The 12,816-nt window shown below is 44.7% G+C and overlaps 1 protein-coding gene across 1 annotated transcript in view; it reads right to left on the bottom strand.

The window, feature by feature from the left end:
• The window catches only part of EPB41L4B (erythrocyte membrane protein band 4.1 like 4B), an 80,928-nt gene extending 72,095 nt beyond the window's left edge, over positions 1–8,833 (bottom strand). Inside the window, exon 1 of the mRNA XM_056484595.1 lies at positions 8,470–8,833. Coding sequence (XP_056340570.1) covers positions 8,470–8,769 — 300 coding nt within the window. The 5' untranslated portion in view covers positions 8,770–8,833. The remainder of the gene's footprint in view (positions 1–8,469) is intronic.
• Between the last annotated feature and the right edge of the window lie 3,983 nt (positions 8,834–12,816).

Genomic DNA, 12,816 nt, shown 5'->3' with positions numbered 1-12,816 from the left:
TTTTAAACTTAAAAATGGGAAGCACTATCCTTGTTTAGTCTCAGTTGAGGACAAAAAAGAAACAGGTGTTTTCCCAGTCAAGACTGCTAAATTACAAAAATCCTCTCAAGTCTACATTTATTTAAAAAATAAATAAATATATATATATATATATATATATACACATAACATACCAATGAAAATAATACATAGAATCAATTACTAGTGCTACAAAGAACTACTGAGAAAATCATTATTTTGAAACAGCCACAAAAGAATTAATCCTCATGTAAGTTCTTCTTTGAAATAACGCTGCAGGCTAGAATAATTTAATTACAGGTCACAATCCATAAATGGTAACACTGTTTTTCTAACTGTATATTTGACAGCACAATGTTCATATAAAGAGAAGTTCTTCAAAAGAAAGTACCATTCTCTATGTATATGTGTAGAGTTATTTGTAATATTTCCCAAACATTAAACTGGCTCTTCTATTAGGATTTCCAGTTGTCTCTTATAATACAAACTGTACCACACGTATTAAGATAATGAAATGTAGAATAAATTCCATGTGTTTGTTGGCATACTTAAAGAAAAAAAGGGAAGGGGAAAAGGAAAAGAAAAAGAAAAGACAACATTTGGTATTTGTTTGGATAAACTATCTGTGGTTCCATAACAACAAGGAAGGGAAACAATCTGCATCTGTACAGATCAAAACCAAACAGCCAACATAAATTAACTCTTAATATTTTTCATGCTTCATAGCCAGAGTCTGAGTCTGTAACTTCAACAAATATTTCAAAATAATCTCATCACAATATAGTTAATGGTCCAGGACACACTGAAATTGATACATAGAAATAAATGGAAATAATAAGTCAAATGAAGAACAGATGGTCACTCTAAACACTTCATTGCCCTCCAACCCATTTATTTCTAATGCAGAAAAAAATAAAAGAACATTTACCATAGTCTACATTGGAAAACAAGTACTAAAAGCCCTGTTTCTCAAGTATTTAAAATACTAACCCAGAAACACTGTACATACTGTTAGCAGCTGTTGAGTTCCTCTTTCTAACAAAAAAAGAAATTATCTATACTTATCCTTATCCTTCCATTTTCTTTGCAAAGAGCCTGCAAACTCAATGATGTGTATGTTCTCCCCACCTCCTGTCCACATCAATTGAGTTTTCAGTTCCTTTTTTGTTTCCATTGTGAAACTGTACATTTTTTAAGTATGGAGGCTTAACCTTTGAATTAATTATTTCACTGATAGTTACCAGTGTTTCCCTAATGCCAGCTCTGCAAGGTTCACAACGAGCTGTCCTCAGCCTGCACCATTTGTGTCCTGGCAGACAGGGCACTTAGGCGAGTCAAGCTGGCTGGATGAGCTGCCGAGCCAGCCAGAGACTCATGGCCACAGCCAGGAAATTGAATTTTCCTAGAGAAGCAATAGGACTGAGGTTTCCAACTTCTGACAACTGCAGAAAACCAAAGAAATTTTCTAAACTAGTAAGTGGGAACAGGACAGGGAACTATGCTTAAGCTCCAAACCAGAAGGAAGCAGATCTCTAATGCTCTTTAAAGTGCCTCCCAGAAGAGATCCCTCACAGCTTGTGTAGCTAGCTACTCCAGGGAGAAATATAAAACTACTTTTACAGACTGGGAAAACAGAGTCAAGTAAAGGAAAACCCATAAAATTACAAGAAATCTGCTCTTATGGAAAAGAAAATTCATTATGTATCATGCTAGTAATACAGATGATACCCACACAGAGAAAGTGTAGATAATTGCTCAAGGAGGAGACTGTAAATGAAAAGGGAGAATTGAAATAGCTGGGAATTTAACAACAGAAGCCTTGAATTGCAAAATGGACTTATGCTTGAAGAAGGTGAGACACTAAACAAAGCCAGCCTCTTGAAGAAAGTTACATAAAAAGGGTATTTACAGAGGCACTACAAATAGGAGCACAAGGAACTGCATGAAGACAAAGCAGGTGCAGAGAAGCAGGAGATAGCTGTCCCCTTCTGGCTTCAGAAAAGAAACAGATGAACAATACAATCCTTACTTTATATATAGCTGTACAGTAATATATATAGTCTCTTCAGCTTTTTTCTTCCTGGACCATCGTCTGCAATCTAAACAAAACTAGCTCTCTGCTTCCTCTTACACATGTACTGCACTTCCAAAGTCTCTTTCCTCCAATTTTTTGCCTCATAGGAACTTTTTACACACCCAGATGTTCTTTCTCCTCTTCAGGACTCCTACTAAGAGCCTGAAGCTACAGGCTTGCCAACCAGCAATTTAGGCTAGAACAGAATCACTGGAACAAAACCCCAAAACATATTAGATGTACACTGTTGACTGCACGGTCAAACTGTTCTGTAAGTTCCCTTTGTACAGACCCTCCCCCTTCAAATCCATGGAGGTCTTCAAAGTTTCTCTAAGGTTTGCTATAGGTAAGCCCAGGGCAAATATCTGCTATGAAATGTATTTTTGTGCCAATAAACGAGAGCCACACTGACATTTCACATGGTTACTCTTCTAAGCATAGCTGTCTTGTAGTCCACTGCAAAAACACTTCTGACCCAGTGCATACAACAACCTTATCTTCTCCCCATCTCTCCAAACACATAAGCTGTCCATCAAAATTAGTATCAGGTGCTCTTGCTTTTGCATTACACTGCTCTTATCACTGGCAGTGATTTCTCCCCCTCCCTGGTTGTCAGCTCCTTGCAGCAGCACTCCTGTCATCCTTAGCTCTATTACACTGAAAAATTGTATTGGTTCTCATTAATAACTAATGGAACTCACAAGCAGACTTTCTCTTACATATGCCAAAACAAAACACTGCTTTTTTTCTCCTTTTTCTACTATGTACTCCCTTTTCTACTATGTTTCTTTTATCTACTGTAGATTTATTGGGGATGTTTGGCAAGCACATCAAGGGCCAAAAATCCCCTCTTCTCTCTGAAGAGCCTAACATCCTGCATTTCTTAAGCATGGCTGCAGTCATGTGTGCACACCCCATCTCATTTCTCTCTCTCTGGGGCTGTGTATGTTCCTGATCCTGGATGTGATTGTACTGTGAATGCCTTTCCCACACCTTCAGTAAACGCTGCAGCAATGCATCAAGGCATATGGAACAGGGATAACATAATTAAAGGTTATTACCAGCAGACAACACATTGAGTTCTAGCTACAGCTGCTTAATCAGAGCTGTAAGGTACTCAAAAGGCATTTCAACGTGAACTGAAGAAGCAAAAATATCCAATCTCTTCTACCAACAGAGCCTGATCAGTTTATGAAGGAAATTACTGGTGCTGGTGCTCACAGGAGCTCATGAATGTGAGAGGCCTTTCCGGTGTTGCAAATATGCTTTTAACATTTTCCAACAAGTACTCTAATTTTATGTTGTCGAAAGGAAACTTCTGCATAAAGAAGGCATATTACCAATTTTATAACTGATAAAAGCTTTAAAGAATTTATTAAAAATCCCATCATCCATGTGATGTAATATATCTGTTGGAGGGGAGTGTATGTACATGTATAACTGCTTAGTTATTCCTAACTCCAGAGCGTGACCTGAATCCAACTGTCTACATGGATATTACTGCATTTCTCTAGAGTTAATATTCATGAAACATTCTTTGAAAGTCACGAAAGAAAGAAAAAATGAGTTGCACTTCTCTTTTGATATTTACAATTTTATCAAGGCAAACACACTAATCAATAAAACTGAGATGACTGCTCAAGAGTTAAATTAACATTTATATTTGATGTAAGCATAGAGGCTAGACAACAATTTTTGCTATGTTCATGTTGCCCCAATAAGAATACAACATGTAGCAGATCAGAGATTAAAAACAGTATTGAAGAACATTTACTATTCCTATCCTGAAGTGTTTCCATAGCAGCCAAAACAATTATTAAAACAGATACACCAAAAGGAAGACAAAGACATAATATGAAAGCCATTTATCTTGAGTTGTTGATTAATCTAATCCTTAAACATTACATACTTTCTAATACATCACACAAGTCTTTGTAATGGTGCTCACAGCAGCAGAGGAATTTATCAGAGCAAGAAGATTTTTAGAATGAAGTATTTATAACAGACAACATGTTGACTGCTGTGGATTCACATCACAGAAAATGTAAGGTATCTTAGATCTGCTTTGCAGGACGAGGATTTTCATAGTGGAGGAAGCTTACCATTTGCTGCTTCTTTTATCCCACTTAAGACTACAGAAAGCCAAGAACAATCCACACATGTTCATTCTCCTCCTGCCCTCCCACAAGTTATCAGAAAATACCGTTGTCAACACCATTAAGTGATATTAATTCCTGCTACTCTGGACAGTCCCACTGAATAGCCATCTTTCATATCTGCCCTTTAAGCTTTCATAAGATGCACCTAATTAAAAATCAAAGGCTCAGTTTTTAGAAATGTCAGCCATCATGCCTTAGAGTTAAGAAAAATTTGGCTTTTTGACTTTATCTGAGAGCCATCTATGTATTAACTAGCAGGCACTATCACTGCTACCTAAATGTCAATGCTCTCTCCTTGCATTCTTCCTGTAAGAACACAGCATTACCTACAACCAGTTTTTCTTTCATTAAAGTCACGAGCCCTCCAGAAAAACAGAGGCAGAACTGTTTTGGCAACAATGAGCAAGTGAGCCTTCCATCTACCTACAACCAAGTTGCAAACTCTGACCAGCTAATAGCCTCCAGTGTAAGTGAAAGCGCAACACTGAACAGGTTCCCAATGGTAAAAAGAAAAACACAGACTATGTGTGAGAAGGGGAGATAGCTTCTAATGGAAGTGTTTTTCTTCTTGCATCAGTTCTCATCACTGGATTTCAGATGTGCAGACACGTGGTGTCAGGTCAAGAAGAAGTAATGACACGATTTATGTTTCCCTTCCCATGGGAAATCATCCCACAGCAACAGAACTAGTCAACTGCCACTCACTCCTGTATAGCAGATCCAACCTTAATAGCATCTCACATTCAATACAGGGCCCTGAGGAGCTTGTGGGCTTAAAAAGCCATCCAGTGCATTATTCTGTTTAGAAAGAATACTTTTAAAGTACATGATTCTTCCCTTAAGAGTGAAGAAAAAAGCCAGCATCATTAAGCAATCCTTGAAATTTCATGCAAGAAGCTGAGTATAGAAACCATTATCCAGGGGTATCTGCAGTGCTTAGAATAATCTCATGTTGACATTTGTGTGGGGGCAGCTGGGTACGAAACAAGTTTGTGAAAGCCAGAGAACACCTACAAATGAAAGAATACACTGCACATAGAAGGGCAGGCTAGCAGAAGGGGTAGTCCAAGGGCAGAGCACATCCAGGAAAAAGAATAAAGTGCAAATGTTCCAGTAGAAAGAGGGTGTGGAAGCACAGATAAAGAAGAAAGATTACTCAAGTTCACTACTGCTATACAGCCTAGAGAAGAACAAGCTAAGGAAGAACTTGGAGATCAGAGTAGATCTCTGCTTCTGTTACCAACATAAACTGACAAGGGTTTACAAGACATATACTTTCACTATCACACAAATTATAACATTAACCACAAAGACAGTTATCAACTTACTGATGCAGGATTTATTTTTCTAACAGTCCTCACCCATAAGAAAACACTGCGGAAGAACATGATACATTTAACTTGGACAAAAATTTCAGTTTTATTGGAATTTTTAATAAAATGAAACAACTGAAAAAAACCAAACCTGAACCTTTTTTTTTTGTGTAATAGCTAGCAGCAATGCTGAACCTTTTTTCTGTGTAATAGCTAGTGACTCCTCCAGTCATGTCTTTTCTGTCATTCCTCCACACAAGTAAATAAACCCTGTAGTCTTTGAAATCTAATAAACCTTTCAATTACTTCTAAACAAAGTCTTAGAGATAGCCTAAAAAGTTGTACTTGCAAGAGCATTGTGTTCTAATATAAGTTCCTTTTTCAACTAGAAAGGCAAGAGGGGTGCAATGCCAGCATGAATAGCACATTTTATAGATATCAGTATCTCCTGAAGTAAGTGTCTGCAAACACAATCAGCACCACAGTGAAATCCTCTGCAATCATCTCTGTACTTGACTTCATGAGTAAGCTGCTGATTGGTGATGAAGCCCACACTCCCTCCTTTTGATAAAATTTGAGCTGAAATGAAAGAAAGCACCTTACACTTTTTTTAAAAGATGCTACTCAATTCATTCAGCTTAACCAGTCCCATACCTCATCTCCTGAGTATTAAAGCACTTTCTGTTTCACGCCCTATTCCCATGAAATCTAGACCTGCAAAGCTCAGAGAAACTTTACTGATCAACTTCTATAAATGGTGCAATGCCTCTTGCAGTTTTTGTAACTCTCAGTGTGGGTGTTACTTTCTGTGAAAAAAAGGAAAAAAAACATGAGGAACAGATATGTAATTCAACAGAACAGTTTTTAATCCTCAAAACACTGACAGCTATTATATGCTCCAAAGTCTTCCATCAGTCTAGGGACTTGGGTGGGAAAAAAAAACCCAACTTATTACTCTGTCTTTGGACAGCTGAGCTACAACCAGAACATGTGCAGCTCACATTCTGAGAGCACTGGGAAGTCTAAGCTTCATTTGGAGATCAGTTCAAGAAGAGTGGTCCACAGCTCCTTTACCAGAGCAAGCAGATATATCCATATGTTTTCAGCACTCAAGGACTAAGAGTGTCATTACCTCACCTTCTGATCCTACAAATCCTCAGACCATCTTAAACGGGCTCTACAGCAATGTCTGACCTTTGATAAATCAGAATATAACCTTAAACAAAATATTTACCAAGCTTATTGACACAGACCTCTATAAGTAAACCCTTAGCACGCTGATAACAATCATCAAGTCTACTTCATAAAAGATTTGTGCTGAGATGCTAGGAGGAGTGCAGCAAGTTGTGAAGGAGATGTGAGGAGAGGAAATATATTAGCATTTCAAATATCTGGAAATGTGCGATGCAGTCCGTAGGCAAGGGAGGCCTGATAATGCTGCAGCAAGTATCTCTAGGTGGCTCCGTTCACATACTTCTGTGTTCACTTGTAAGAGTCTTACTCAATCTCTTCTGCTTCTTTTAAGCAAAAACAATAGCGTTGCCAAATTCCATGTTTCAGTGAAATAATGCCAATATATACTATGACAGCTAATATGAAAGGCACCTAACAAGAGTCTAAAATTACTCTGACAAAATCTTCTCTTTTATACTGCTGGAGATGAAAGCAGTGCACAATTTCTCAGGTTGTTACACTCACTATTACTAAGTTCTCCCACCTGTTTTTGGCTGGTGACTATTTGGGTTGAAATGGAAAGAAGATTAAATGTTTTTCAAACACAATAAACTTCCATACTAGTTCATGGGAAACTTGGGTTTCAAGACGGACAGAAAAGGTCAGCAAAAGAGGATAAGTGGTATTTAGGAGCTGCGAGGAATGAAAACACCAAAACTACAAATCACCAACACACACCGTGCAGCTGCCTTTAAGAGGGACAGAAGGACACACAACGGGCTTTGGGGATGCTGAAACACCTCAAAGGCGGCCCAACCCCAGCGAGCAGGCACAAACAACCCAGCACAGCCCCGCAGGCCAGCACCATCCCTTCCTCATTCCTCCTGCACAGCGGCCGAGGGGAGAAAGTTCAGCGCCGGCACCGTCCGTGCACCCGCGGCCCGGCTCGGGCTGCACCCCCGGAGCTGCCCGGCCTCACCCCCGGTCCCGGCCCCGCACCCGGGCGCCACGGGACGGGGAGAGCGTCCCGGGCACCCCGGAGGGCCCTTCAGCCGGCCCCGGCAGCGGGGGCGGTAAGAAACACAACAGAGGAGAAGCAGGAGGCGGCGACCCCCGGAGCCTCCGGAGCGACCCCACGCCGCCACAGGTGCTCGGGGCCGGGGGCTGCCAGCCACGGGACAGCGAGGCAAAGGCACCGCTGCCCCGCACAGGCTCCGCTCCCCCCGCCTGGCACACCGGGATGCTCCCACAGCCGCGGGGCCGTCGGGCGGGCTCAGACCCCCGCAGCAGGGGAAAGGCACAGGTAGCGCCCGCTCCGCGGGGACGGCCCCTCCCGGCGGGAGAGGCGCCGCGGAAGGCAGCGCTGCGAGGGGCTGTTTTCGGCGGCGCAGGGGAGGAGGAGAGCGGTGCCCACCTCCCCGCTGGCTCCGCGGAGAGGGAAGAAGGGCGCAGACGGCTCCGGCAGGCAGGACGGGGACGGGCGGCGGTCATGGCGGGGAGGCGCGCCGCGCACCTGGCAGCAGGTGCATGCAGGCGGGGACGGCGGCGAGGGCGCCCGCGGAGGAAAGGACGAAACTAGCGAGGCTTCCCCGGCGAACGGCGCCTGTTGTGCGGCCGGGGGGGGGCACTCGCAGGTGCCCGTCGCCAGGGAGGGGGGGACGATGCGGAGGAGGGGAGAGGGTAGCTGCAGGCGCCGTTTTGCAGGCGGCGGAGGTAAGCGCACGCTACTCACCGGCAGCTCCACGTTGACTTCGGTGCCGTCCAGGAGAAGGACGCGGCACTGCAGCACCGGCTTGCTGCCGCCGGCCGCCGGGATGTGGACGGGCGCTCCGGCGCTGTGCACGACCCCTCCGGGGAGCGGCGAGGAGGGGAAGCCTCCCGAGCCGACGGCGGCGGCGGCCGCTCCTCGCAGCCCCCCGTCCCGCTCGTCCCCCTCGCCGCCGAGCCCACCGCGCCCGGCTCCGCGCCCGGCTCCTCGCCCGTAGCGCTGCATCGACCGCCGGCCAAAGGTCCTGCGCAGGAACCGCAGCATCCTGGGGGCGCCCTGCCCGGCCGCTCACACCCCCGAGCCCGCAGCTCCGCGCCCGGCCCCGCGGCGCCTCCCAGAGCAACGCAGCAGCGCCGCCCGCCGGGAGCCAGCCCGCGCCGGGCGCCGGCCGCACCGCCCCGCCGCCCGCTCCGCCCTCTGCAGCGCCGCCCGGCAGCGGCAGCGGCAGCGGCACGGCGGGCGGGGCGGGGCGGGACGCGGCCCCTCCCGCCGCCGGCACCGGCGGGCAGGGGGAGCTGCTGAGGCGGGCGGCCGGCACCTGTGGGGGAGGCCGGGCCGAGCGCCCCGCGGCGCGCCTGGGGAAGAGCCGAGCCGGGCCGCGCTGCTCCTCGCCTCCAAAAACTGCCCGGCAGCCGCTCGCCACCGACCCCGGGCCGGGGAGGGCAGAGGAGCCTCGTTGCCCGGGCGGGCCCGGCTTCGCGCCGAGCTCTCCGCGCCCCGCGCCCGTCTGCTGCTTCCGCCCCTTCGGACGGGCGGGAGAGAGGACGGGTAAAGTTAGTTGGAAATAAAAAAAGACAAGGGGAGGATGGAGAACTGGGCGCAGATAGAAGGGCGGGTCTCGGCCGTGCTGGAGGTGGCCGAAGCGGCGGATCCGGCCGGGAGGAGGAGGAGGAGGAGGAGGAGGAGGGCTCCGCGCCGCCTGTCCCGCCGCCTCCGTCCCTGTGCACACACCCGTCTGCCCGGTGCGTGGGAATGCCCCGCGTTTGCCTTGGCCATCGGCGCGGTCTGGGGTTTAAGGAAAATCGCTGTGAGAACTTGGCCCCGTGGAAAAACCAGACCCTCCCGACGTCCCGGGGTTTTGCTCCATTTCGCTTCTGTAGCTGTGAGGAGGGAGTAGGGGTTTGTTTATCTGTCACAGCAAATCCATAGGTACAAGTACTCTCACTGTCGCTCTGCCGACAAGTTAAAAATATTTATGCGTTCTGGCTCGGGTGGGAGCGTTTTTACTCGATTACTGGGTATAAAATACTGGACGTGAATCATGGCTTGCAAAAACAACTAGTGAGGCTAATTCTGTCGCCCTATGGTCAGATGTGATCTGAAGAGCTTTGAACTGAAATAATTTGCTGCTTCTAAAGTGTGGCTTTGGGGTTTTTTTCTGCTGTGAATTTATTTTTCTTAACCTCGCTTCCAGGCCCGTTTGCACAAGCATTGTCCTATTTGGTATTCAAAAAGCCTGCCAAGATGTCTCAGCTTGTCATTTTTTATTGAGACTTGATAGTATTAGGTAACTGCCTGCTGCTTCTGCATCCTTTCCCATGTTCCTTCAATGCCCTGGATCAGGTCTTGAAGTGTCTCCTCAGCCAAGACCGTCACTAAACTGCATGATCTTTGGCAGAGATCTACCCGCAGCCCTTCTGCACTTTATGGCTGCATAAAAAAGCTTTTATAGAAACAGAGTGGAAAGGTGCTAATCTCTGCCTGCTAATGTTCATGATCAAAAGTAGACACTTATTACAGATTATGGAGTCTTTTTTCAATTTTTTTTTCCTTGAATTGGGAGCAGAATTTCAGTTTTCTTTCAGATCCTGAATGGTGCGGTGTACCTTGGGGTTCTTTCACTGCTTTAAACACTGTGATGATATCCCAGTCCCATAAAGCTCGTTTGCATGCCACAAGCAGCACAAATTACCTGAAGAGTTGGAAATTCAGCAGAAATACTCTTATCTCTTGAGGGAGCTACAGCAATTCTGGTGCAAAGGAGAGTGGGGTGGAAGAGAGGTCTTGCATCACTTGGGACTGGACTGGCAGAAAACCGAGCAAGTCTTTTTCCATGCTAAAAATCTTTTTTACTCTGAAGTTGTGAGATTTCAGGCCTTTGTCTCTTTCAACTTCTGTCATGGAAACAGAAGTCTGGTATTTTAAAATGCATAAACGTAGGCTTGCTTGACTTACATTAGCAGCACACCTGATACAGGCCAATGGCCTTACCCCAGAGGCAGTCAGTCCTGCACTTACATTAGGCTCATGTTAAGAAATACAAGGTAATGCTCACAGTAAAGGATCTTTTAGAAGAGGCTGGTGGTGGGAGGAAATAAAGCTGGTTCCTTAGTACCCAGCCTCTCTTGGAGTAAAACAATTCCACCGTTATTTTGTCTCACGTTACCAGCAGAGCTATCTTTAGCCGTGAAACAAAACCCTTGAGCAGCAGTGCTACTGAGGATGCCTTGAGAAGTATTTAGCTAGCATTTATATTCAGATTTGTCCATGTATGTTTCATCCATCTGCATCCTCTCTCCATTTTCAGATGGACAGGCCCTGAAGGGGTTTGGTTTGCTGGCACCTGTCCTGCAGTCCTTCCTCAGAGTGCCTGCTGCTTTCTTGCTTTCCAATGAGAAACACAAGCCAAAACTGCCATGGTCCTCACCTGTACTGCAGTTAAGGGCATTTCCTTTAAATCTTTATCAAAATAGCCTTCCACTGCAACATCAACCTGCCATGGAGTACTCCAGTCTCTGCTGGAAGCCATGATTGGATTTCTGCCGCTGCTGGAAAGGTGGTGACCTCGGCAAACCGCTTTTCCAAACCATGTCGAAATTCTGGTAGCAATCCCTGCAAGTGACCAGTCTTACCTATGGCTTTGCCATGGTGCTGAGCAGTGTGTAAATGGGAGAGCATTTGCCAAAATGTTTCCTCACATTGGTGGAGTAGCAGCAAGATGGGGAAATCTCTAACCAGTGGAGCCCCTGTTGCTGCTTGTAGCTAAATAACTGCATAAAATTTTGATGGGCGCTTTATTCTTGCTCTTTCCTTTAGTGTTTTGGTTTTGTTCAAGTCTTGCTTGGAAGCTTTTGGAAAGCTTGGAAAGGGAGGCAACCATCTCATGGGGATGGGGGAGCAAAGCCATCAACAGTTCTGTGAAGAGACTTCTGCACAGGGCATGCATGTGCTGCCTGGACATCAAGGACTTCTTTCTTGTTTTACCTTCTGTCACTGCAATCACATTTGTGGATTTTTCCTGGCCTGCCAGACTTTCACTCTATGCAAAGGAGTGTTCTAAATTTAATTTGCATGCAGCTAGAGTTTCTGCATTTTTGAAGAAATGTTATCTTTACCAAGTAACTTAAACAGGCTTATATTTTGCAAGGTTCTGCCAGAGTATGTTTTGTTACAGTCATTACTTGGAGGAAACTTACATAAACAAAGAGTATTGGTGCAAACCCAAATGTCTATGTTAATAAAACTGGGGGAAAAAAGAAACTTGAGTAGTTACAACATAAATTCACTAAAGCTTTTGGATGTTAATTTTCTGGGGCTTTTTTTTTCTAAACACATAAATTAAATTTAATTTTTGTATTAAAAAGTTCATTAAAGGAGATACTTTTCAGCATTAGCACTCATTCCATTACAACGTTCTTGCAGCAGCTGGCACTTCTATCTGTTTTATTTCACCAAAAAACATGTCAGTTATATGAGCAGGTCTAATGTCACTGGTTTTCAAGATTTTTATATATCCAGATACAGATTTAGAATAAAATACAAAGGTAATTCTGAGTTATGTAGCTATGGTAGTTTGAATTTCTAGTCCATCTTTCAGCTGGAGAGATCCCAAAGCACTTTCATTTGAAAAAAGGGAAATGATGTGTAGAACTATTTTACCAACACTGAAAGGCAGCAGCTGTTTAACAGCAGAGAAAAATACTAAGAATCTCTGTCATGCAATTGTGATGGAAATATGTGTTTGAATAGGCAGAAAGTTACGCAAATCATAGAGCCACAATGCTGGAGCTGGTGGATAAATTCCTGCAAAAGGTACCACATGATCTTAGGTAGTCAGGACTTTCCTTTATCACTTTCTACTCTAAGTAGTAGAACAGTGTTTCAAAAGTAGTCCATTAAGAAAAAAAAAATAATACTTCTCCATTTAGAATATCAGTGCTTCAGTAGGCATGAATTTTAGTGGCTATTGCTGTTCGTGTTAATCCATATATACAGAAAGAAAAATTGGGGTTTTTTGTCAGAATAAATAAAATAGTAGCTCACTGAAGAATAAATGTGTCCACTTAAAGAGCTTTTCTTGTACATATCCAG

The sequence above is a fragment of the Oenanthe melanoleuca genome, chromosome 2 (genome assembly GCF_029582105.1).
Source record: "Oenanthe melanoleuca isolate GR-GAL-2019-014 chromosome 2, OMel1.0, whole genome shotgun sequence".
NCBI classification, from domain to species: domain Eukaryota; kingdom Metazoa; phylum Chordata; class Aves; order Passeriformes; family Muscicapidae; genus Oenanthe; species Oenanthe melanoleuca.
This window is presented reverse-complemented; position numbering and strand designations above follow the sequence as displayed.